Here is a 27,412-nt window from a genome sequence, read left to right on the forward strand (position 1 = left end):
TCTCTCTACCCTCTCTCTTAAAAGGATTCCAGCTGTTCCTTCAATGCATGCTAAACCTTGTCACAGCTTTCCAGCAATGACAAAACTTTGCGTTATTCTCTTTGCTGCTTTTATCCTCTCTGGCTCTTTATCTAATTTGCTTTTTTTGTTTTTTAATTTCTTTTTTCTAACAAATAGTTAAGCAATGATTTAAAAATATTTTTACATCATAAGGTACAGTCAACATCAAACATGCCTTTGTACAAGAGCTCGACTCGGTTACAAATCAACGAGAACAATGCACGAAAAGAAATATCCATTAAGATGACTCCTGCACTTGGGTTTTATTTATTCCTGTTGTGCTGTTAGCACAGCACCCTCAGCTAGAGCAATGCAGTATAGACATGGTGTTGTCCCCCCACCCTCCCGCTTTGCCCATCACCACTTGTTAACTTTAATGACCTTCTGTCTTGGCAGCCTTGGCTTCGTGGTTTACCGATCCCGAAGACAGCCAGGGCGATACGGCCCGGGAGCTGGTCTGCTTGGCCATGCTGTAGTGGCTGATGACAGTGTAGAACCTGCCCCGGGAGTTGGAATCCTGTGCAGAGTAGTATGCATCCAGTGAGGCCGGGATGCACCGCTTGTGCTGGAAGCGGGGAGAAAGCAAGAGAGGTGAAGAGTGGTCCCACCAGCCTCAGGCTCTCACTTTAAAAATCTCAGGGTTAGATATTTGCGCGGATGACGTTTGACTCGGGCTTGCTGCAGCGAGAGTGTCTGCTGCGCAGCCCCGACTGCCTTCCAGCACTGTGGGAATGCACAAAGTTTAGAGTCGGGCAGCAGCCTTCAAAACCTGTTGCTATTGGCAACCCTGATTGCAGGCTGATTTCATCTGTGGATGGGAAATGTGGACTGTAAAATGAAGGTCTGAATGGTTTGGTACGTTACTGGCACGCGCAGAGACCGAGGCCCTTTGCTGGAGTCCTAGCAGGGCTGGCTGAGCAGCTCTGAAGTGCTGGACTGAAAGCTCTGTAAAGCGAAGTCCAGAATTAATCCTCAGAGAAGTAGAGGACAGGCAGAGGCAGAGTAAGCTGCTTAGGTGCTGCTCTGTTACAACGTCACCTCTGACCTGTAGGACAGCCACCTGGGTCGGGGATGGTAGGAAGCACAGCCAACTGGCCAGCCCTTGTCAGAGCTTCTTGTCTGCGCAGACCCTGCCCATGCATCTCCGCTGCGCTAGTGCGGACACTTGCGTGCCAAGAACTGCACAGATAAAACAATTTGCTTTGCAACAGCTGTAAAAGAGCGATCAAATGGTAACAAATGTCAGACTGGTCGGTATTCACCAGAGTCAAAGGACACAAAGGGCCTCAGGTACAATTATTATTAAATTATGAGATACCCCAACTCCCAATTCAATATGACTAGCTGAAATCTGAGTCCAAAACCTCTAATCTTTTCAGAAGTTCAGGTTTGGATCTGATTCTGAAATTCATGACTCTGCTCTAACTTCATATTTATATAACCTAAGAGAATAATTCACAATGACTAATACCCCAACATCCTTACTCTATTTTCCAGCCCACAGACTGTCCCCAGTGTGATCAAGACTCCTGTGAGTTTATGAGTTTATTCACAGTAAGGAGTCAGTGAATTATTTTGGAAACTTTTTTTTTTTTAAAAAAATCTCAACAGACCAGGCAAATCATTCGCTGTGAATATTCAATATAAAATCACTGGGCAGTGGGGTTTTAGCACATTACATGGTTCTGTTCTTGACAAAGACTCAAAAGCACCTGAAAATGAACTACATGGGCAAATTTGGATTTCTTTCACAAAGGACACATGTGCCAGCACTCTGGGAGTTTGCTTTGCATTAAAATGTATGCCAGTAAACCTCAGTCACTTGAACGTGTGGGAAGCAAACGCAGGATTCCAGCTGCAATAAATCCATTCACAAATATGAGGGATTGTTCCTGAACATCTGTCTGTAGTGTTCACCAAATGCTAATCCCAACAATTACAGTGTAACAGTAGCTGATGGAGGCAGATGCAAGTCCACATTTCCCATAACACTTTTCCCATTTCAACACATTCTTGCCAAATGTTCTGTTTGGCCTGGTCAAAAAAGCAGACTAGACTGTAACCATGTAGTCAATTAGAGTCTATCATTAACTCTGGCAATTCATCCATCTGAAGTTTCTTACCTTATAAACAAATCCATCTGGGCAACTGTGGTCATAAGTAAAGGCTTTGTATACCACAAGAAACACTATGCAGGCAAGGAATGCAAGAGCCAGACTTATGAGAATAGTGACCTACAAAAGAGGGATAATGTTACTCTACATATGTTAAAATGGCATATGAGCAACCTCATAATTAAATGACTTACAGTAACAGCCATCCTAACAGACTGCAGTCTTCACTCCACTGTGCAGTACTTAACTAAGCATGGTAATTGAATGAATACTAGATCCAATAGCCCTGAATTCTCACATCATTTCCATCCCGCCACAGACCTTCAGGAGCGCACATTCCTGCGTTTAACCCCTTGCAAATGTCTGGATTTTGCTGAGGCATTTGGTGTTCTCGGAGGCTTTGTGTTCCCATGCTCTCAGCTGTTCAACCGGCAGCATCATCTGCTGGCCCAGCAGGATCCGCCAGCAGCCAGAGTCCACGCTCAGGGTCTAATCTGTGCAGATAAACTGCCTTATAACCTTGGCAAGATCCTGCTTTTCTGATAGCAGAGGTAGGTGAGCAGGTAGGAAGAATGAAGCCTTTGTAGCACACATCCCTTTATGCCTTCTGGGTGATGCACCAAGGATAAGTTGTGCCTCAAGTACACAGAAGGGAACGGCAGGAGAAAGGGAATCCTTCTCTATTTATCAAAGTTGTAAAAGGAGAACACCCCGACCATTGACAAAGCCCAGCATGTAAACCCCGCAGCATGTCCATGAGCAGATGCTGTTGTCGGAGGTACCAGACACAATATGCTCTTTGGGGCTCAAATATTTCCCCTCTCCTCATTCCCAAGCAGGTTACTTTGCTGCACCATTCTGTTTCTTTGTTGTAGCTCCCTTCTCTCCAGCCCTTCCAGGTCCCTCTTAAATAGTTCATTCAACAGCAAGTTTTCTGGTCCCATTCAAATGTCTGGACTGAGGCCCTGATCCTTGATTTTAGCTGAGCTGTGTCCTCCCTAAGGACTGAGCAAGGGTCCCAAATGCACTCTCGTTCTCCCCTTTCCCAAAGCTTTCTTCATCCCAGCTGGTAATTCTGCAAATGCAGCATAAATGGCTCTGGACTTCTACTGCCTAAATTACAGAAACCCGTCCTGTCGAGACTGCTGTCTCACACTGATCTGGACTGGCATGAAAAAAATATCATAATCCCTCAGGCTCCAGTGTTACCATGCAAACTGGAGTTCCTAATCGAATGAACTCACAGAGATGATGGGGGTGGGAACAGCAGTAGGAGAAACATTTAAATCTGTTGCACCACCAGCAGCGTGTGGAGGGAGCTGTGGCAGCTCCCCAGCTTGCTCTGGCTCACTGGGACTGAACACCAGCAGCAGGCATTTTGCAGGATGTTTGCCTGCATGGGGAAGGGGCTGCAATGTCCCTGTGCTTGATAAGCCTGTGAGAGCTCATGCTGGGGAAGTTCCTACAGCAAAAGTTTGAGGTCAGGCACGGGTTTACAGGAGGGATAGCGATCAATGAGGCTTTTTCCTACCCACAACCTCAAATCTGTTTGCTTCAGAATCCCACCTTCCCATCATGGCACCAGAAGCCGAGCCCAGGGCTGCAAATTTTCCCTGGTCACATCAAAACCCATCCACTGAGAGAACTGCAATGGTAGGACGTGGCAGGGACTGTGTGCCTGCCCCTGTCTAATGCCCCTACCTGCAGGCACGCTACCACCGTACCATGCATGTGCTGCACTTACCTGTACTAAAGGCAATCATTATCATTTACTGCCCTGGCAAGGAAAAGTCAGAAATTTTTCAGCTCCGTCTAGTCATTCAGGGTTCATCCACCCTGTTGTTGTTACAGTTATGTCACAATCCTCTTTGTTTTCTTGTATGGGTGTTCAAGGAAATTGAATAGTAGGTACAGGCAGAAGTTGTTCCTTAACTAATGTGCAGAAGACTGGTGATGGTAGAAAGTGGGGAAATAGAGAGATAATTCCTACAATATACCGGACAGGCTTGTCAGGAACAACAGCTAATCAAGAGCAAGCTGCCCACATCTCAGAATTCATCAATATAATATTATTAATATAACAATAGTATTATGTAATATTAGTAATATCAAGAAAGATCTACTAATTGCTTAATATTGGTTCACACTGAATTTTGCTCTAATTCTCTCCTTCGGTCATTGTAGCAGCTGTGATTCTGAGAATGTGGTATGATATGCAATCCCTGCACAGACTCAAAGAGGCCACTGTAATTGCCTGCAGTGCAGGAAAAGACTTCTCATCCTCATCAACCCTGCGGAAAGATGCACTGCCTGGTGAGATGTATTCCTACATCTCACACAGAACATTGGGACTATTACTCAGAGAAGCTAAAGCAGCCCTGGCAATGCCACCTGCAATGCTGGAAGACCCAGATATACAATTCTGGTGGCTGTTTTAAGACAAAAAGAAAGAGTGAAGGTAAATCTGCATGTATGGTGGTAAATCTGACCCAACACATGCAGTTCAAAAGTCAGGAAAGAGAGAGGTGTGGAGACTATATCTGGCAGGAGAGATTCATAAGTTTATTGCTAAGTCAGAATATTTTAGAATAAAGTATAAAAAGGTAAATTGGGGCTAGCAGGATTTTCTAGTGATGAACAGTTCACTGAAGCCCCGACCCGCCTTTTAGAATAACTGCTCATATAAAACTCCTCCTTGGGGCCTAATCTGCTGCAAAATGGGTCAATTAAGCAAAAGGCAGCTGCAGAGGGAGAAGCACTTACTGCTGGATCTCATCAGAGAACATGTGTAACAGAGTCCTGGTGTGCTGAAAAGGTAGTTGGTAGGAAAGGAGTACAGTTGTATGAATTGCACTAGTCTGACCAAGAAAATATGGGCTCCACCTCTGCTCCATCAAAGCACACTTGCCTGCAAGTTTGAATAGAAATATTTCAGACCAGCTTTATGGTAGCCCATGGGTTCCCAACCTCGGGAAGCCACATCCCTTTTCATAGTGCTGAAGAGGAAGAAGACTCAGTTGGATTCAAGGGAGATGGAAATAGAATTTGTCATGATTTCTGCCCCAAAAAAGAAGTTATGTTACACCTGAAAAAATGAAAAAAAAAAAAAAAATTACTTTGAAAAAGTATAGTCAAAAGGAGAGAATTCTTGGATTAAGTATGCCCACACTCTACTCCAACAGGAGCCCTGGGAAAAAAAGACCCCTCTCCAAAAAGACACATCACAGCCAGCTCTGGCAGGCCAGTGTGGAAGAGCATTTTCCCCTGTAGAATACATGTTCATCAACTCTTCCCCATTTAAAAAAAGGGGGCGTGTTGGGCCTGGTACTTCCTCCAATAACAATTTATGTAGTAATACACAGATGACAATGACACAAGCCCCCTTTGAGGTTAGTCTGAAGGCACTAAAGCAAGATGTACATCTTGCTCTACCAAAGCTCTGCCATTCACTTAGAGGGCAGCCCTGGCTAGAAGTTCAGAAAATAAGAAGTGCTCAGCTCTCCAGTTTGGTTGCTCTGCCCTAAATACAATGTACAATGAAAAAAGAAATCTTGCTTGGGTTAAGCTGAAGGAACAAGGTTGCACTCAGGGCAAAGGAAGAGACAAAGGGCAATGAAATTACACCGAATGCCACCTGGAAATGCATAGAGCATAACTCAGTGAGAAAGTACCTCTTGTTCCTGCAAAATAAGAAGCTGCTCATCCTCTAGCTTTCTTCAGTGAATACAACCTTCATCATCAGGGCTAGCAACAGCTGCACACCAGCAGGATGCATACATCCTGTGCTATGATTCCTCCTGCCCTAACGTCTACCTGGTTCCTTTCTTCCCCTCTGCATCCCCATTTCCTCCATCCCAGAGGGATCCCTCAGGGCTGACTACACCCAGAGAAGAGGCTGTGAAAGGGGGATATCCCTGAATAGATGTCTCCCTCACCCGGAATGACTATGCGTCTGCCTTCCCCAAGAGTTGCCACCAAAGCTGCTTTGAAAGCTTCTCTCTCTGAGCCAGTTAAAATGGCCGAGTTCTTCCTTTAGCCTTCAGAAAAAGAAAGAACCAAGCTGTCTGGAGCGAGAATGAATGTCCCTTCTTTCGTTAAATCCCACGTACATGCACAGCCTATGGAAATGACGATTAGTAATGCGATTTGACTGGTTCCTTTCCTCTTGTCTGGCCACTGAGCCCCTAAAAATAATAAATTCCCCTCCGCACCATCGCTCTGCTCTGGCAAAGTGCTGACACCCAATTCATTACCTCCCAGGAGCAGGTCCCTCTGCTGAGCTCTCCCTTCCCTTCCGGGTGTAATTGAGCCCATTCTCACCTCCCTCCTGCTGTTTCATGCACTTGCAAAATTACAGCGTGACACAATATTACACATGATGATACATAGTGTAAAATTGCTCTGGGATGAAATGTCACATAAAGATGTTAAAACCCAGAGCAAAGGGAAGAAAAATCCACCCCTGGATATTTTGCCATGCCAGAGCTAAGATCCACCTCTCTAGCTATTCCAGAGCATACATAGCTTCATTAACATTCAAACACCAAAGAATCACAGAGCTGCAATACCTAATAAACCTCCACTTTTTTTTATGATTAACATGAACCTTGGCAGTCTCTAAGCAATATAAACACTCACAGAGGGGAAATAAAATTTAGTGAGCAGATAAAACCTAGAAGTGCTGCAGGCATGAATCCGTCACATGTGACTGCTTGAGTGGGTAAAAGAAAGGGGGGGGATTCGCCTGCCCCTTCCCCAAAGTCTTATATGGTTCCCAAAGGTTCCCTTAAGAGGGGAGTATCTGCTGGTATGGAGAAGAGAGAACATTGTTACCCTACCAAAAAACTCCCCATCCTCCACAAAACATGGAAAGAGGCCCTTAGCATCAGTGAAAGATGATGTCAACCTGCCATCAACAACAGCACGCTTGGCTTGGTTCCTCCCCACTTTTCCCATAGATGAAGTACATGTTGCATTTTCACAACAACACGGATTAAGAAAAGATACATCCTCATCAAGCAACAGGACGCAAGTTGCCACTAGGTTTTGTTCCAGCAAGATGATAGCTCATTGCAATGGTGTTCCAGTTAACCTGGCTTTCATGCTGTCCATCGAAGTATCCTTCAAGCTCTCTTTGACTTCAACAGCTGCCCACGATTTTTTTTTTCATCAAAAATTCCCTTTTTCCCTCTCTAGCTACAATGAGAAGCCTTATTTAAAAGCAAACCAGAGAACAATGCCACATCCAAACAGCAGGCCATTCTTTTAATAGCCTTTTCTATTGCAAGGTTTCTACATTTTTTATTCCTTATTGTTTTCCTTGGCAAAAATTTTCTGGTTTGTGCCCTTAGCTTTCAGAGAGGGTGTGCACCCTTCACTCCCCATGGAAGTCAACAAGAGCGGGGAGCTGCTGGGCCCTCCAAAAATCAAGCCTTAGGGGCTTTGACAGCGATACTGATAACCTGCTGAGCTACAGAGTCCGCTGGTAGCTACACACCAGCACTGGGCTGGTACTGACTGTCACACAAACCAGTGAGATATTTCGGTGCCTTAGAGTCCTGGGAAACCTGAACTCTCTGGAAATACCCAGGGGAAAAAAGGAAGTGGAGAAAGGCAGACCCTGAATAGAGGTTGATGGGAATACTATGGCACAGAGCAGATATTCATAAGGAAGGATTTTCAGGCAGTGTAGGTGGGGGAAGGGTCTGTCAGCAGATGGTAGTTCTCTCAAATTTATGCACTGTTTGAACTGAGTTGACAAATATTTTTTTTCCCAGTGGGGACTGGATCCAGACGGCTCTCTATTAGTATTCAGCATCCAACCTGAGCTGGTGAGTTGTGGAGGGTGTGGTTTTGTTCCCACTTAAGCCACATATTACTTGCATTAGCAGCTGGAGGAACATAACTTATAATCATGGCCCTGGTCTCAGGGCTTGTCATGTCACCTTTATGTTTTGTTCACAGGCTCCGCTGATGGTGTCACACACTGCGAGGACTCAGCATAAAAATGGTAAAAATAAAATTAGATAGGAAGAGAAAATAACATGGGCATTCAAATGCAAGCCACCTCACAGTGAAACACAGAAGACAACATCCTACAAAATTGTGAAGCAACACCTTTTTGAAGAAGTAAAGGGATGTTTCTTGTAACCCAAACCACAATTATTCTATGAAATTAATCATAATTAATCTAACAAATTTACTCTGTACAATATGGTCGGCAGAAGGAGCTCAGTAAGATTCCAGAAAGATTAGACATTCATATGGAGAGCTTCCACATGGCTTGAAGTAGGACTTAATAAAACAAAAGGCACAGTCCCCTCTTCCCTCACCGAGTTCTCATATTTGATGGCATGAACCAGTCATTGAGATCCAGATCCACAAAGGCAGCCAGGTGTCTAAATTTCCTTTAGTTTCCTACAGGACACTAAAATCTGTAGGCACCTTCTGTAGGCTCAGATGTCTTCAGAGGATTAAGAAATTGCCCATTTTGGGTTTTCATACATTGCTCTGACACATCTGCCTCTGGGTCATTACAATGAGTTTCAGCTAGTCTGGTACAGCACTGCAATGCTGGAGCACAAGTACAGCACTGGAGCACAAGTGTGCTCCACTGCTAAAGCTCAATCCCATCACTGCTCACACTCAGGCAGCAGCCTTATCATCTGCTGTCTAAAATTCATTTGGAAAATCACCATGCTGCTCTTTCTTTGGGGGAAAAACAGTTGCATTCAGTCCAGCTTTGGAGGAACTCGGGAAGAACCGCCTGCTGTTTGTGGACAAGGCACAAGCCCCAGGTGCCCAGGCATTTGAAACCACCCTCTATTTGCCACCTAAGTGGAGCAATTCTCAGGGTGCAAAGAGATGATGTGATCTCTATCAATCTGTCTGAAGAAACAGCACAGAATATTTCTTCCGTGCTCATGCAACTCTTGTGAGAGACTAGCAAGCAGGGATTTTCATCAGCGTGGGTGACACTTCTTAGATATCAAGCATGATCTTTTTTCTAAACCTGGCAAATAAATGTTTGACTCTGGACAGCTTTCCCACTGCTCAGAGCATGCAATGCATATGCTTATATATGCTCAAAATAGGAGTACAGCCAAGAAGATGCCACGACCAGGAAAAGCATTGCTGTCTATAGAAAAACCAGCCACACAAGCAGCACCCAGAGAAAAGTTAATGCTCTCAGAGTGTAGAGTTGTGTGTTACTGTGAATGAGATAAGTTTAATTCCCAGGTAAAGATCATTTACCATGGTAAAATCCCTACAAAATTCTGCACAATTTTCCTAGTTTTACCAGCTGTAATGGGAATAAGGGACCTCAGAAGCCAGATGCCTCTGTCCATTCCTGCACTGCAGTCTCACCCTCTTCACGTTCAAGTTTGTCAGGAAAGGATGCGACCAACGATGCCATGTCTGGTTCTCCAAGATACCTTCAGTGTTGCTGGGAATTGGGAAATTTTGTGACCATTAATAGGCAACTCAGTTGAAGAAATTCTCTGGGTTTTAATTTTCTCTTTGTAGAAGAAGAAAGACTCTGAATGAGGCAAGATTTGTTATAAATAAAATTGGCAGAAATTCTGTCAAGATTACTTTCATAGAAGGGCATAAGAGCTATGTTGGGAAAGGCAACAAGGCTCTTTCCATAGTTACACCTGGAAACCTATCAATCCATTGACAACCTAGACAACTTGCATGCAAGAAAAAACATCACAAAATCGTCAATCCATTTGCCACAGGGCCAGTCCCAGAGGTCCTGCTGCTCAGCAGAAAGGTTTCAGCTGTAAGGGCATCTCAGTATACATTCATAGATTCATGATCTCATTATAAGGATTTTCGTTTGACAGAGAAAAATTCAGGACGGTAATTTTTCCCCCTTCATCCCATAACTTCTTCCATCTGATAACTAGATGTAAGACTGACAACATTAGATCTCGACATGAAAGCTACAGCTAAAGTGGAAGACTCAGGAGCACTTCCCAGCTTCCGGATCCAGCTGTCTATCCTGGCTGCCTCCCACCTGTATGCCAGGATGAAATCCAGGCATGAACCACCCCATCATTTGAATCCAGGTTGGTAATGTAAGAAAACACAGGCATATAGGCAGGAAGGGAGCCACAGGCTGACAGGTCACTCAGATGGGTCGACCAGGGGGATAAAGACTCTGAAATACACCCTGGTAAAAGCTGCTCCACTGTTTAGACTCAGACAAAGAAACGGTGTGGTGCATTGCCCAGCACTCTGTTATACAGCCTGATCTGCCCTGCAGGTAAAAATGATAACGTTGCACTTCTTTGAAAATGGCATTTCACTTCTGATTTTTAACAATCTTTTTGTAGTAAGTTGCTGATTTTGCTGATTTTATGACAACAGCTTAGCCTCTGAAATTTTGAAAGGCTAACTGAAAAAAAGTGACACAATTGGGTCTTCATATTTGCTTGGTACTGTTCAAGAAGATGTAGGATTTGTCCTTTATTATTACAGCACAGCTTTATTCCAGATGGTGTCCAGATTCTTCAGTAGCATCTCTTAGGAGATGCTTTGTAAGAGGGAAATGTCCTTAGTCATGTACCTAAATCTTCAGAGCTATGGGAAAATACTCCTTAGTGATGCATGGCTTCTTACACGAAGCTTAAGGGTTGGGGTCTTTTTGTCCTTTATCTTAGAATTCATAATCATAAACCAATTTGGCCCCAATTCTCCTAAGAACGCTGAACACCATCCACGAGGATGGTATAATCTCGGAGTCCAAAAACATCTCACATCTGCTCTACTACTTCATGGGTTCCTTTCAGTCCACACAGCCCAGCAATCAAAGTCCAAAAGACTCACAGAGTAGAGAGAAGAGAGGGTCATTTCTTCAACTACCCTAAAGCCTCAAAGGTATCACTTGAAACAGCACTAGCTGTCTCCTGGGCCAGTTTGTTATCCCAGCCATGTTCCTGTTGGCTCTACCAATCTCTGCATACACCACCCCACCACGACCACACTCTCCAAGTTTGCAAACATCACTGTTCCGAGATGACTATGTACCCACCAGCAATTCCTCTGCTCTGTGCCTTATAATACTGTGAGTGCAGCACGAGTGTGGAACAAGAACACCATGTTTCTAAGCAATTTGTCAAATAATTAAATTATGCTCACAATAACTAGCTGGCTCAATTATATTAGCCAGTCTCCATCATGTAATATAATTTCTAGTGGCTGTTTAGGCACTAATAGCCTCAGATCTTTTTAACTGTGTCTGGTGCCAGCTGCGATCTGCATGACGTCTTTCTGTGCCAAGTCAAACCCCTTGAAAGGAAAATTCATGGCTCGGTTTCCAAGTCCCCATTCCTTATGGAAGTTCTAAAATGCCATTTTCAATAAGGATGCTTCCATCATTGAGTGTTAGTGAATTTCCAGTTAGGTAAATAAAAAGCTCTGTTTGGTTTGCTTTTTCTTTTCTGCCATTTAATGCCATAAAAAAATTCCCTCATCAGAATAGGCTGGTATATTGAGATTTTATAATATTGTTTCTAGGAACACCAAATAAATACATGGCCTTTTTGGCAGACCATACACATGTTTAAAGGTCTTTTCCCCCTCCTCCTAAAAGAATATTTTCTTCCTTTTTCAACTATCATAAGCCTTCCCCCATTGTTTCTGTGACTGCTACCTTCAAAAGAGAAGAAGCAAAATCCCAAAATTAAACAAGGGGGGTGAGTCAGGAACACTGCTTATAAAGGTGCTTTTCTTCCCAAACAATAACACCTGACATACCATTTCATGAGCTGAGCAATGCTGGAAGAGGCTTCCTTCCAGATCACTAATTTGAGATGGTTTTTCAATGAGTGGGATTGCAGTAGACAGATACATCATCTCTACAGCTAACCCTTCGTTAGTGACATGCTGCAATTTCCCACTGGATTGTGCAAAGCTTGGCTGTAACATTTCCTCTGGTCACTTCACGTGGGACATGACAATGGATGCCTCAGCTCATCAAGGGCCCTTTTTAAATGCATTAACAGGAACACAAGATAAATCAAGTCATCAATAAAATGTCCCCTTGCCTCCCCTTTGCCTGCCAGGAGTCAACCTCTGAAGAGTGTCATACATGCAAAATAATCCCTTCTCCCTGCCTCCCTCACATTGGATTTGGTGCAGGTAAAGCATTAGGAGCCCTGAGAAAAAACTGGTTCAGGGATTAACACATGGCAACAGACCTGAGAAATGCAGGTTGTGTTCCTTGCTCTGCTGCTGGCTTTCTTTGGCACCTGGCGCACACTCAGGTCCAGCTCCATGGCTTGCTCCCCACTGATACTCACAGATGCTCCAGCAAGGTCCACCCAAAGCTGCAAGCATCTAAGTTTCCAAAAGCCTGGCTTTCTCTAGGCCTGTGTGTGCAAAACCACCCAAGCAGCTACACCATCCCACGGCCAAGGATCAGGCTGGTTCTAGGGAAAAGCTGAGGTCTGTTTGCTTTATGAAATTACCTTCTTCCACAGGCAGGACAATTTTCAAAGCAAGCCTTTCAGGCTTGAGTATTAATGTAAGGCACAAAATGGTATTCCTCCAGGCACATTTTCTTGTGTATTTGCCTCTCCCATCGCTTTCCTGTGTTTTGATTTTACATGTGACACTACCACTTTCCTCATCAGCCATCAACAACAGAAGACTGGATTTAAAAATGCCCAGAACAATTTAAGCTCTTTATATGCCAGGGCACAAGATAACTTTCTCCTACCACTCCCCAGTCCCACGGACTTCTTAGATAAAATGAAATCGAAGGTCAAGCTTGCACAAACTAAAACACCTTTGTTCAGTGCACTCTTGTGGTTAAAAAAAAAAAAGTCAATTGGAAGTTTGTTCCTTCAAGAAGGCCAACATATTCACATGCATTTCAGCACCTATGTCTACCATCACGGGTCAGGAAATAAAGCTAATAATATGGCAGCATTCATGGTCCAGTACACCCATTTCTCCTAAAAAACTTATTCTTATTATGTGGGTGCTTCATACAAGGACGAAGTGAGGACTTGGCGAGCAAAGTGTCTCCTGGGTAACTTAAGAATTAAAAGCCTTTCCATTTTAAATTAGAAATGTGAAGCTTTATTGCTGCAAATGACTTACAAAAGCTACTCTTTTAAAAACAAACAACAAAAATGAATAATCTAGCTGATTATGATGCCTTCAAAGGCATGAAGCCAGTTCCATTAGCTGTGGATCTGGCCCAACAGGCTTAATACATCTGCAAGTACTAACAAGAGGGAGCTGAGCTCAGGTCTGCTTAATATTCAATCAGCAGCCTGTGCTATTTTATAAATAGAGAGAATGAAACATTACATGGAAAAAAAAAAATGTATGAGTGAACCATTTCACTTCCCTGATTTTTTTTTTTTTTAGCATTCTGTGGTTTGGCTACAAGACTCAAAATGCACTTCATGACAGTCAATAAACTTTGCCATGGCTTCAATCAGCTGAAAACTCTTTCCTCCTCCATCCCATTTGGTCTCTTTTGCTACATTAGCCAAACTAGAATTAAGCATATTTCATTCCACCTCAAATGCTGACAAGAAAATTACCCAACAAATAGGGTTTACTGTGGGGTGGCAGAGGTACCAGAATGAAACATGGCATTGTGTTGTTGACAATGAAGATGCTGTGTAAGAAATCACTCAGACTAAATGGAAACTTCAGTTACATTTTGTAATTAGCAGAATGGGTATCTCCATGCAGTCGCTTATGAAAATCTTTTTCAAGCATCTTGTTCCAAAGCAAAGGGTCAATTGAGGTTTCTGCTCTGTTACTCCTCTCTTCCTCCAATATATCATGGTCTGGAGAATTTAGATTCAGCAGGTCTACCCCACAAACCCTTAGTCATGTGAATATTCTCTGTGACTTCCATTTTTAGACATTTTCTGCATAGCAATTAACTTTCTTCTCTCCAAAAATCAATTAAAGGAAAAAAATAACCCTGAACAAATCTCTTCAGCTGATTACTCTGTCAATGTTCACAGATGGCAAAAATAAAATATATTTGAGGTGGTTTTTCTGACTTTGCAAAAGAGTGTATGTGTGTGTTTCTGTAAAAAAGAATATAAAACAAGAATACACTTTAAGGAATGATCCATTTCATATATTGTCTTTTTTTTTTCCTTTGCTTTGCTAGGTGGTCCCTAAGCCAGTGATATACAGCTTTCTACTTAATCAATCAATAAATCAAAATATATTTTTCTTGTGTGTTTTGTAGACATGGAAACTCTTCCTGGCTTTACCTTTTTGGGACATAGCCTGTACCAGAAAGCCAGGTATTAGCTGGGCACTCTTACAAAAATGACAGACTTTTACCCAGACAGGGGAAAGCTTGCAGCGTTTATAGTACCATACCTGGGGATGTGATCAGAAGTATCTGGTTTTGGGCAGCTGAGCCACAGGTCCACATTTGGTTCATCCTCACAGCTCCAAATTGTCACTGACGACCACAAATGGCTCCATCAATCTGTCTCCATGCAAGCTGTGAAACCAACTGGGACAGATATGACCTATCCTCTTCTCTTCCATTACAGCCAGAGGAGGAGAAGAATGATTTCTGAGCTCAGGCAGAAAGATGATGAGCAACATTTCTCACTTCCTTTCATACACACAAGTGAGAGTCTGAATCCATGCAGGTGCTATTTTGCATCAGATGTAAGTAGACGCAAGGCCAGGCAGGGCTGGGCAGTGGATTTGTGATAAAGGAGAAACTGTGACCCTCTGCATTGCAGTGGAAAATATTCAACCTCCAAAGACAAGGCAAAGTGTAGATCCAGACACAAGTCACTCCATCACTGTCTGGAGAAGAGTTAGGTGAAGTGAGGGCTGCGTGACACCCCTGCAAAAAGAACATGCCCCCTGCATCGGAGCCCACTGGGAAAGGAGATGGCTTGATGATAGCTGAGAACTCCCGGAAGGAGTGAATAAGCCTCCAAATCAGTCCCTGGAGACTGAAATCAACCCCTTCATACTGACACCTATCCAAGCCCCTCTTTGAATGCAAGACTCAACAGGAACACACCATACCACCTCTGATGCTGGTGCCAGTGGAACAAGATGCCTGGATGCTATTGCTACTGCTCCCCTGTGCCTGCCACCTTTCTGATTTTCCTCTGCTTTGTCCCTTGTTCCCCTGGAACACACAGCCCACCCAAATGCTGTGCAGCCTGGAAACAACATCTCAGCCACATTAGCAATGATCACCAAAGTGAGAAAAATCTCTGTGTATTAGAGCGTGTTCCCTGCCTTGAGCACCACTCACATTAGTCAGTGTAATGGGATCTTTCAGCAGCCACTCTGCATCTTCCAGATAACCAATGTGATGTGGCAGTCACCATGGTAACATTGTTGTTGTTAGTATTAAAAAGCAGTACAGAAAATTGTCCTGCTCACACTCAGAGTAGTCCTTTCTCTATGAGTTACTCCTGCCCTGTGGTAACGTAACAATTAAAGGAATCTTTAAATTTATTTAGCTATTCAATGGGCATAACGAAAAGCCCCAGGCCATTTTTCTGGGATTCATTCCTTTGGAGGTTAGAGGAAGAACTATCAGCATAAAGCAATAGCCTAGAGGTGAAAGCAGAACATCCTATGGGGAACTTTGCAGGAACTATGGCTTGGAAGAGAAGTTTGGGAAGGGGGAGAAGAAAGAGAGGAATGCCACATTTGGGGTCGTGCGTGTATGCAGCAGAGCAAGGGATAGTTGCCACCTACACAGCTGCAATGGTGATGTGCCCTTTAAAAACAAGGGCAGGGTGGGCAGGTAGATAAACGTATGCATTCAGGGAAATGAGGTGTTTCTCAAAGCTATGCTCACGGTGCAGTCATTTGGCCACACAGCAACTCTCTGCACCACACTGTACAAGACACCTTGTGCTCACATCCCAGCGGATCTTACCTACAGAAAGAAAGTGATCAAGACCTGCTCCCACCTTCCTCCACAAGCATACAAGCCCGCGACTTTCCTTTCCTTTCCTTTCCTCTGAATTGCAATGCCTGTCACATGAGGATCCTGCCACTACAAGATCTAGCTGAATACCCTAAGCATTCAATAGGTCAGATTCTAGTGGTGCAAGCAAGGAAAGCATCTTCCATTTCAGCAAAGCTGTTGCCAACAGCAAATCAACCCCTGGCCCTGGCCCAGAAAAAATCTTTCTTAATTAGGAGCCAAGTGTTTCAGATACTGGCTTGTTTTTGATAATGAACAATTATTGCATCAATGTCTGTTTTGTAGGGTGTGGCTGGAGACAAACTGATTTTGTTCTAAGTCTTTCACATTAAGTCAGAGGAAAATAATTGTTTCAGTATGAGCATTTCAATAACAGAAACATTTGAATGAGTCCCACTATATTTTAAGAACCTGATGAAAAGTGTGGTGGATAATTATATCCACTGGTTACTGGATCTGCATGTATCAGAGCAGTTTCAGGGTGGAGGGAGGAGAGGGTTGATCTAATGATAAGAAATATATTGTCATTGCATACTCAACAGGAACAGATTACACAGCCAGTGACTCTGAAAATGGATCTTGCCAACTTGTAGCAAAAAGAGTGAAGTTCCCAGTGTTCTTCAGTGAAGTAATGATCAATACTTGCAGATGATTCTTCCAGGTAGATAAATTGCTCATAAGAAAACATCTTAAATATCTCAATTTCTCCCCCATACACCCACTCCCAACTTGTTCTGTTAAAGACAAGTACATCGTTTAATTATTCCAAGTCTGAAACACCGATAACTTCAACTTTCTTAAGAAAATGCTCCATGAAAAGAAAGAACTGTGGAAGACTTGAGAAGTCTATGGTAGGTAACTATCACCCAGCTCATGGTCATTAAATCACTGTCTCCCTGAAAAGGCACTAATGAATAGCTCCATGGCACTTAGCGATAACAGAGGTCAAACGGGTTGCACGTGAACTTACTGGTGTAATAGAGAGCGCCATTTGCGCAAAACCAGTAACTGACAGGCAGTTGCGTGTGTCAACACGACACTCTGTGTTGTAAGCCTATGCTGAGAGACCACTCCAGTACCTTTTCTAGTGCTGTTTGGAGCTACAAAATTCTGGGCAAACTCAGGGCTAGCACAGATCTACCTACACTCAATGGGTCTGACTGGATCAAGCACAAAATCCATCAGCAACTATTCTCCAGCTTGTTTCTTCTTCTTAAGTGGGGTGCTGATGTCTTGAACACAAACTTCAGCTAAGTGACAGTCAAGAAAGTGGGTAGAAACCCACTCTGCACTCTATAAATGCTTCTGGCTGATTTCTGTGTTATCTGGACTGCTTGGAAGACAAAAGGAGTCACTGGAAACCCTGTCCTCCAGAAGTAACAAGACTTCATTCAATGGATAATCTGCTTGAAAAGCAAAAGAGCATTTGATCTCATTTCAGTACTGATAGAAATAAGGGCAGAAACTCATGGGAATGATGATACTCACATATGCGAGATTGTTCTTAAAAGCTGTAACATAGCGTATCACTGGCAAAAAGAAGCAGTAAGCCCTACCTCAAATGCAAAGGGCTAGACCTGTTGTCCCACAAAGGAACATGATAGAGAGAATCATCACATTTGCAGACCTTTTCTAATGCACCTCAATGTCATCACTAGATGGTAAAGCATGGTAACATGGGCTACTTTCAAAGCATGCAAAATGGAAGGCAAACACCAGACACCACTCCCCTCCAGACTGAGAAACCTTGGTATACATCGTTACTGCAAAATAAGATCTTTGCAGTTCAAAAACTTCCTAGAGGGACACACTCCAAAGGCATAAACAGTCTGGAGGAGGCAAGGTCTATAAATCACTGCCAGTCAGCTTAGAAAAAATGTTGTCATTGCTTCTCTGTGGAGGAGTAAAACAATAAAAGAAATTTCTTTTATGTTTGGATGGCTCAACCATAATGCTATTTTAACATCATTTTCTTGTAACCCATCTACACACAACTATTTAAACATTTGTTATAAACTATGTATGGGGTGACTCATCCAGCTGAAGAATAAGCCTAATTGGTCAAACTTCCAGGACACTGTGTGCTGAGCTATAGAGAATCATAATCTCATCTATTAGGAGATGTGACAAGTTGCAGAAGCTATCTAAAATTCCTGGAAGAGGTAGTGTGAAATAAGAACCGTTGCCTAGGGACAGTCTCTTCTTTACAATAATTAAAGAGCTCAGATCTGTGCTATTCTGGATGGATGAAAAATATGCATGCATAAGCTTAAATTCTGGCTTTGGCTTGCTCATGCAAGAAAGTTGTCTAATAATTCATTAGCCTCTTCAATAAAAGATAGCCAAAAGGCAGAATAAAGGGCATCTGTGGATTTGACTGCCATGTTCATACGGTCCCAAAATTTCCCCCTGAGATCCTGGCTCTTCTGTATAATGCAGCTACATGACTCAGAAAAAAAACAAGAACTTGGGAAGAGTTCCCTTCTTCCCTGAGAACATTCCCATACCAAGTGACCAGAAGTAGAGAGGAAACAAAAGCACTTCATAGACTGAAACAGAAATGTTAAAAACCCCTCCAGAGAGGCTACTAGTGGGTGGGGAGCACAGTCATAAATATGGAGTCCAGCAGCATTTTTCCACACACACGCATTAATGATATTCACTTTGCCATATTTCTGTTTTGAGTTGATGATAATTCTACTGTTTGGGTGAAAAATAAAATACAAGACATCTCACTTTGTATTCTCCAGGATGCCAAAGTAGTGCAGTAGCAGACAGCAGAGGACTTCTTGGCTATTTCTTCACATCCTCTTACAGACCTGTCTCTTTCCCCAACATACAGGTACCATGTGCTGAGACGTATTGCTCCTCATACACAGATTAATAGAGCTGTAGTAGCAAATGGCTCCCTATGAAAACCCTTGAATTCAAGCATTGCTGTGGACTCGCACTAGCTGTGCATGCATTTCCCATACAGCTCTCACACATTTGGAGTGCTCTAAACCAATGAACCATCTACACTTGGATAGACTATTGGCCTTTCCCACCATCATTTCTCTTGCAGAAATCAATGGGATGATTTACTTGCTTCTGCCAGTGTATAGCTACCAACAGCCCAGCTCAAGTATAGATGAATACTTTAATTTTAATCAGCATGTTAGCAAGAAGTTGTGGATGATATTTCCAATGCACCACATACCGGAAGGCTATACAAAGCAACCAGCCAGCAAAAGAAAGTATTATCATCTCTTTTTTTTTAGCTTTTAAAAGTGTAGCCAAACTGAGGTAATAAAAGTTAAGTATTTACTATGATTTCCTCTCACGAAAAACAAATGTAAAATTATTTCATCAGTACCAGATAATAGGCCTGCTTAGAACCAGAGGGCACTATTTTTAATAACTTCACTAAAAGTATGCACTGGTACAAAAATGTGGTGCAATAAAAAAAAAAAAGTACAAAAGGTAATGAAATATTACCTATTATCTCAGCTCATTTTTGTCAGGAAATAATACTACAAACTTAATATGATACATGGAAGCCTTATGAAAAGCAGGCAGGGAGAGGCTTATAGTCTTATCCAGTATTAGACGAGAGGCTGAGTGATTAATAAGTTGACATTGAAGAGCTGAGAATGGAAATCATATGGACTTTAGGGAAAGGAAATAGCTGAAAAATGAAACTGTCATGCTGCCAGGCTGCATAGGAAGAGGCAAAGCTCCCACAGCCATCCCCACCGTGCAGCAAAGGGGAAGGCAGCTTAAACCTCTGTTAGTGCTGTGCACACCACTGGAGCCTCTGGCTCCCCCGCACCTGCTGCCGTGCAGTCCTCGTTCACAGACCAGTGAGAGCAATGGGAGAACCTCACCAAAAATAGGAAGGGGAGAGGAAAAAATACATCAAAAGGAGAGGTTTGAATGCAACAGCAAGTTGGGGGGGTTGAAGAATGGGAAAAATAAGATACTCTATAGAAGGAGTAGATGAAATGGTATGTATCCACAGCAGTGGATGAGCTATGTATCTAACTTATGGGCCTCCAGCATGCACAGTGTGTAAGGATGAGATGTTCCTGATTGCCTTTTTAAATAGCAGGGCCAGATCTTTTGATGGGATTAAAACTTGGTCTTATACTGACCTTAATACTGTTCAGGGCTGCAGGATTAAGTTTTAAAGACCCAGTGAAGCACTGTTACTTACAATATCAACATTAATGCCATTTATTGTGTGTCAGAAGCCAACACATCACTTCCAGGAGACTCTACATTTCTGTTGTTTCTCAGGCACATTGTGTCTGGTTCCGATTTGTATGTTGTTCACACTGGAAAACATCTGCTGCAGTTTCCAAGACTGGGGATTTAGCTGTGGTTAATTCACTGTTTACTTTACTAGTGGTACCAACAGAGAGTCAGTATTGGTGGTAAATAGGTACTACGTATGCAATAAGATCAGTGAAGAACTCAGTCAAAATCAACAGCACGTAAGCCCCTGGTAAGTAATTTAGATCAAAACATGTGATGTCCACTGAAAAAAAAACCCCAAGAATCTATAAACATTTATTCACAGACCTCTTAAGAATAAATTATGGCTTTAAAAATCCTGGATGAAAGCAACAGAATTGTCCTTGTGAAATATATGTTAGTGAATTTCTGGAAAAAACAGAAACAGTGCCATTCTGTAATGCTTCAGAAGAGAGCAGCTAAACATTTTTCCTTTCACTAGGTTGAACATGCCTTATCTTGAAGTTTATCAAGGATGAATGGTAACAATTTTTCCTGGATCACATTCCAGCTTTAAAAGTGATAGTTTTCTTCTAAATTACTGGAAAATAACCTTTCTATTTCTTGCAAAACTAAGAACAACTGGGCCAAATGAAAGACTGTTCAGTTCCTTCAGTCAATTCCTGTTCATTGTCAAGGATGTTACCCTTTCACAGAAATTTGTAAGCCCAATCCTAGCTTTTCAAGGAGCAGGACTATAGCTAGGCACTGTCTACTCTCTGTTTTCTCCTCAAATCATTGATATTTCTTTTGGCTTTGGAAATGTGAAATCAGATCTCACATTTTTATCACTCACATGCTCTGTGGTTTAGGAGAAGCACCATATCTTTTCAATGAAAAGGGAGAAAATACTAGCAGCTACATGCTTGGAGTCTAATTTTAGGAGGAACTGAGCCATTCTAATATGCTGCAGTCAACAGGAACTGAGGCCACTCAATAATTCATGAGCTTCTTTCCATGTTTGAGTAGAACCTGTTGAAAATTTCTCAAGGAAACATTTTTCATCAGAAAATTCCAATTCCTGTGAACCAAAACTGCTTATAGGACAGGATATGCTTGGATACTTGTCTAATATCTCGTCTTTTATCTAGCTTGAAATGGCTTTTAATCTATAATTATATAATTATATAATAATAGAATATTTTAAATATGGAAAAGGTTCTTTGACTACAAGACAAAAGAATTCTTAAAAGATGAAAGAAAATGTTTCAATCGATCTTCACTGTGATTTTTTTTTTCTTTTTAAACACGAATGTTTGAGAAGCAAAAAGATTCAAATGTGTTTTACTTTCAGTTTGGGCTGGAAAACATTTTCATAACTTTTCCTGGGAAAAGAAAAACATTTCCTACTTCAGATCTAGTTAGTTTCATTCCCATCTTACAAAAAACCCCAAACCTTTATTTCACACAGATAAACCTCTCTTTGACCCTAGTGATGAGTGGAGTGTTAAATTTGTTATGTCTTTACTGTCACTTTGATTCAATTATTTTAAAATGAATGGCATTTGCATCAGAAGGCAGCAGAATAACCATTTCTTACCTTTAGTCTTTCTGTTACACCATCAGTGAAACTGACTGTGAATTCAGCAATTTTGGGCACTCTGAGTTTTCCTTTGTTCTTCTGGTCAGGCTGATATTCTGTTCTTGTTTTCACAATTACCTGGAAAATATCAGCAATTTTAAGGTTTCTGCACACAGCATGTATTTTCTTTGTTATCTAAGCTTTTCTATATAAACCATCCCCTGAATCTACACAAGTCTTCTAGAACCATAAATTAACACAAACTCGTCATACGCTCAGGAACTAAGAGAGACAGATAAACAGTCAGGAAGATACGCAGACCGAGGACAGAGAGCTTATCACACTGAGTCTTAAAATAGCTGACATCAAAATGTTTAACACTCACTTTTGTTTAGCACCAGACATATAATTTTTATATCATATTCAACAGGCAGAACACGCAGAATAACAGCCCATCCTAAAGAAGAGCCTCACTTATTAAAAGACCCATCCTAACAAGTTCCACTGAAGCCAATTTAAATTTAGGCCATTTGGCATCTCATTTATTCAGGCTCCAGATTATCAATATTAATCTCATACTATCACCTTGGGTTTTCCCCAGAAGAATTCAGTGTCATTTGCTGACTAATCCAGGTCCTACTAATCTTATAAAAATGAGGTGGCTTACGCCAATGGAGATGCCATAAGTGGCTTTTAAAAGGGTACAGTCAAATTACCAAAATTGTATTGTCAATCTACATTGAATTTAATTGTAACCTAGAATGATCCGAAATATTTTTTGTAAAATCCACCCACTGCAACGCAGAAAAGGTAACATGTAATGCCAACTGCTCCCAGAGGGGACTAGCATCGGGGCTGTACTCTGAAACTAAAAGCCCATCAGGGGAGTGAGCGTATCCATCCCATTAGACATGAGAATCTTAAAAGACTACCCATCCATGAGCCTATGCAGCAAAACAGTGGTGTGAGAGCATCCCAGCGTAGCTACACTATCTTAATCTAGCTGGAAAATGCAAGAGAAGACAAAATGGCCCTGTCTTCAGCACTGGCCAAGAGCTGGAGCTCATCCTTAGAGATGGGGGCTGCAGCTGTGAGCGCACGCTACCACTGCACTTCTGCGCAGGATTCCCAGCCCAGGGCCAAGGTCCACAAAGCATACAGCAATTTGGTGTGGTTTGCAAGGTTTGGATAGGTTAAACGCAAAAGGATAGAAAGAACACTGAAGCTCTCAATTCTAGGGCAAACACTTCCACTTTTTGGCCTCCCATTCTGAATTGCAGGACTATCCAGCCATCAGCCTTGCTGAAGTGAAAATTAAATACTCCAGGAGTGGTGACTGGTTCATATGAAAGTCACGAGAGCGATCCTAAAGCTCTTTGTCAGAAACAAAAAGTCTTGAAGGATTGAAAAAGATTAAGTGATGCACAAGGTTGAGTTACCAGCTAATGAAGAACTTGCTTCCAAATGAAGATAGCAAAGTCTGGTTTGGACCAGAGAAAACCCCAGGTATTTAACCCTCCTGCATTTAATGCCATGTGAAAATCAGAGTGAGAGAAAATCAGCGTGGAGTCATAAGCCAATTTGCTGGATTCAAATGCAAATCATTAAAGACTGATGAATATTTACATCCTTCAGTGAATCCCTTTCAATAATATTTATTACAGCAGCATTTGCAACATTAAGTCTTGGGAAGAAGAGGGGACAAAAAGCCACCCAAATATATTTACATGAGCATTTTGGAACTCAGAATTTCTGATGACACAACATGGATGATGGGCAATGACACATGGGGACAAGCTTGATTCAGCGGGTTTGGGATGAACCCGAACCCCACTGTGAACTTACTGTTGAGGCTGACCCCGCTACACGCCGAAATGCAGCCCAGCACACTGTGGACCAAATAAAGCAAAGCTCCCTCTCCAGCCAGGACAAGCTGGCCCAGGTTAGCTCTGAGTTACGAACAAGCAATAAGCTCATTTTCTCACTCAAAAGGAGGTAAGTGCACTCAGGACTCCATGCAGCTGGCCCCTAGCTTTCCAGCCTCCTTGCTGGCCTTTTGTAAACCCAGTACAGCGAATTACAGAATGTCAGCCATCAACACCTGCCAACCAGCATTCAGAAATTGCACTCATTGTGTTTTCAAACCTACCAGCCACAATAGCCAATTCTCCCAAATTCATGTTTCCTGCTCGATATAAATCTTAGTTTCAGGCAAAATCTTTAAATATGTATGAGGGCCTTTCCACAGACTCTAACATTAAGTCTTAATGAAGCCAACAAGAAAAAAAAATTAAAAGCCTTACTTATATTTCTACATATAATTTACATTTTCTTCCACTCTTTGTCATTAATGACAGTCGTCTTACAGGTATTTTTTAACTGCCATTACATTCAACCAATATCCTATACGTAGAAACGTTTGAAGTATGCCGTCTACAGAGATACAGCATGAGACTGAAAATAAACACACACAGCCCTTCACAAGGCATCAGATTCAAGTCCAGTAGCAATGTCTATCACGTCTGTGAATAAATAAGCACGCTCAGTCCCCAGCTAGATCAGAAGCTACTTGAAACCAAATTTGCTGACTGTGCCAGCAGTGAAACCTGTGTGTGTGCAGAGCCATAGTGATCCTGCTGGTCAGTGTTTTGCAGAGAAATTTGCAGAGGTATCAAAAAGCTTTAGTACAGGAGGTAAGAAGTACCTTTGCTAAATGCCTTCTGGCATTGCAAAAGCTAAGTATCTGCTCTCCAGAAGTATCTTTGTTAGACACCTGGTGGAATTACTCAGCAGAAGAAAGACAGGGCAGCCAGTAAGGTCTCCTCTTTAAAGGAGAGCACGGAAATAAAATGACAAAAGACAAACAGAAAACTGAAAACCTGTAGTGTGGGGGTAGCATTCAATATCATGGCAGTAACAATAAAAATGCAATTTTGCTGAGGGCACGGGGTACACATTTAGAAGAAAAGAGCCACCTCTTGTTCAGTCGCCTACAGTCTAAATAAATAAGCCTGAGCACAGATCCCACTTTTGCAGCAACGCTCCCCCCCTCTCCAACCAGCAAGCTGCCATCAGGAAGCCCACGCAAAGGCTTCTGAAAATGGAGTTGTGTTCATCACACTCCTTGAGCCCCCTGCGCTAGGGAGACCACCGCAGACAGGGCTGCCTTCACAGTATCCAGAGACAGGAGTGAACACTGTCAGATGATGACACAGAAATACACACACACACCACACACACAGAGTTTTTAGCGGAGCATTTGCTACACTGACAGCCTCCCATGCATGTGTCACTTGTGAGTGTCTCTGAAACAAGCCTAAATCAGAGCTGGTCAAAACACAAAAGAACTTTTCTAAAGCACCAAGTATTAATCTAAGTGCAAATTTAGAAAAGGAGTAATTAATCTTATAAAGATTTTTTCTATATTTTTAGCATTACTGGTTTTTGCTATTTTGGTTGTTTGTTCTGTTTTCATTTTCCACTTTTCTGATTTCGGTTGGGTGGGAAAGAAGATTTGCCTTCCCCATTCCCTGCCATCACTCCTTTTTCACCTTTTCTTTCCATTTTGTCACTGAGAAAAAATTCCTGGCAGTAAAGTCTTCCAGAAATTCTAACAGAATTGCTGTTGGATGTACAGTAATAAAAACCCCACCGACTCCACAGTCAGCGCAATGATCAGCGTTCATTTATCACCGGCTCCCCCAGAGCAGTTCCATCAGAGCCCGGGATCCCACTGTTTCAATGTAAACAAGGTACATCCATCTCACACGACGACAGGTTTCCCGGGAGAGCTACTGGCGTTTATTACAACCCCCAGCAAACAGAATGATCCCCGTTCCCTTTTCTTGTCTGCTTTGCAGCTTTGCTGACCTCAGTAGAGTTATTCTTGATTGAAACCAGTGAAAGGGAGTATAAAATTGGGGTCCTGTGCAGGTTGCAATTCAAAGCAAACTGAAGCGAAAGAAATGCCCATCTCCTCATTCCCTTCTCTGCAATGCTGTTACAGTGGAAAGAAACTGCTCTAAGGGGGTAACTTCCAGAGCTGGCAGCACTGCTTGGCTTGTGCTCTGGTCTCATGAGTACAGACAATAAATGCAAACAATCAAACCAGTGCTTAAAGGAACAAGCAGTCTCTTGAATACTCCCAAAAGAGACAATCAGCCCCCTCCCCACCCCCACTGCAGCAACAGCAACACCATTCTACCCATTCTCTGCACTTGCCTCCTTGAGCTCTCACCTCCTCCTGCACGCTCCCTAAGGCTTGTCTTAACTCATACTCTGCATGGTGACAAGGGTCTGGCTATTTTAGAATGGCATCCCTAACCATGAGCTTACTGGGGCAGAGAAATAATAATAATAATCATCATCATCATCATCATCATCATCTCATGAAGCAACCTGCACACCTGTAAATGAATATTAAAAAGCAAGAACAGACCCACCAGCTTTTTGGATTGTCTGAGCCTTTGCAATTCCCAGATAAATATCCTTCGAACATTTTTGGACACTTGTCAGCCTTTGTGTTCTGTTATCTAGGCCCTGATCCAGCACCAGTTTATGCCTGTGCCTCACTTTGTGGGTTGTGATCGTCCACCAAAGAGAGCAACCCCCCTGCCAGCTCAGTCCAGCCTATCTATAGCACTTTAAAGCCGGCACTGTGGATGGAGTCTAGAATGCTAGCTCAGGGGATCTCCCTGCAAATTATGTTGCTGCTGTAACCTGTTCTTAAAGTTTTCACACTATTTCCCAGAGACTCTCCACCTTTAAACTGCAGAGAGACTGTGCTGTTTATGACAGATGCAATAAAGGGGACACAAATAAATTACCTGGGACTTTCTTCATTTTACATCCAAAATAAAACTGTTCTTTGAAAGTTGCTTCCTAGCTGAAGTCTGCAGGCTGATTGTAAGAATACAAGAAAAAAGAAAAGGGCTTCCAGAGAGTAGCAAATAGACATGTCTAATTACAGGGATCCACACTGCCAGTCCTTGCAGCTTCCTCCAAAACTAAGTTTATCTAGCATTTGAACTCATTAACTTCCAATTCAGCAAAGCACTTAAGCATGCAAGTAGTCCTGTTAACATCAGCAAGATTAGTCAGATTATTTAAAGTTAAGTGTGCACTGAAGCACTTTGGCCAGATCAGAGCTTAAGCTGGCTTCAGTCACCTTCCCACAGCCAGTTATAATACCGATGCTCAGGGCTCCTGTGGCATTCTTCAGCAAGACCCCAGTACTCCCATATTACTGATGGAGGAGTAGGGAAAAAAGAGAAAAAAAGGCTTAGTAATGTGCTGAGTCACACTAGCAACTGGTGGTTGAGTCAGGAAAACACACCACGGCTTGCTGCTACTTACAGTGCACCGTGTTTTCTCAGGTTTTTCATTAACTGCGCAATACTAGTAGCTCCAGCACGTTCTCCATATATAAATATAACATTTTTGGGGATTAGGGGCTAGCAAGAGATATGGCTGGGG

General features: G+C 42.5%; 1 protein-coding gene across 2 annotated transcripts in view; it reads right to left on the bottom strand.

Moving 5' to 3' along the window:
• Nucleotides 1–433: 433 nt before the first annotated feature.
• The window catches only part of NSG2 (neuronal vesicle trafficking associated 2), a 35,458-nt gene continuing 8,479 nt past the window's right edge, over nucleotides 434–27,412 (bottom strand). Inside the window, exons 2-4 of one of the 2 annotated variants that reach the window (XM_075715667.1) lie at nucleotides 21,992–22,075; nucleotides 2,184–2,294; nucleotides 434–625 (exon numbers count right to left, since the gene is read on the bottom strand). In XM_075715667.1, the coding sequence (XP_075571782.1) occupies nucleotides 434–625; nucleotides 2,184–2,294; nucleotides 21,992–22,075 (387 nt within the window). Of the gene's footprint in view, nucleotides 626–2,183; nucleotides 2,295–21,955; nucleotides 22,076–27,412 lie in introns of both variants that reach the window. The other variant, XM_075715666.1, reaches the window with a different exon arrangement.

The sequence above is a fragment of the Pelecanus crispus genome, chromosome 8 (genome assembly GCF_030463565.1).
Source record: "Pelecanus crispus isolate bPelCri1 chromosome 8, bPelCri1.pri, whole genome shotgun sequence".
NCBI classification, from domain to species: Eukaryota; Metazoa; Chordata; class Aves; order Pelecaniformes; family Pelecanidae; genus Pelecanus; species Pelecanus crispus.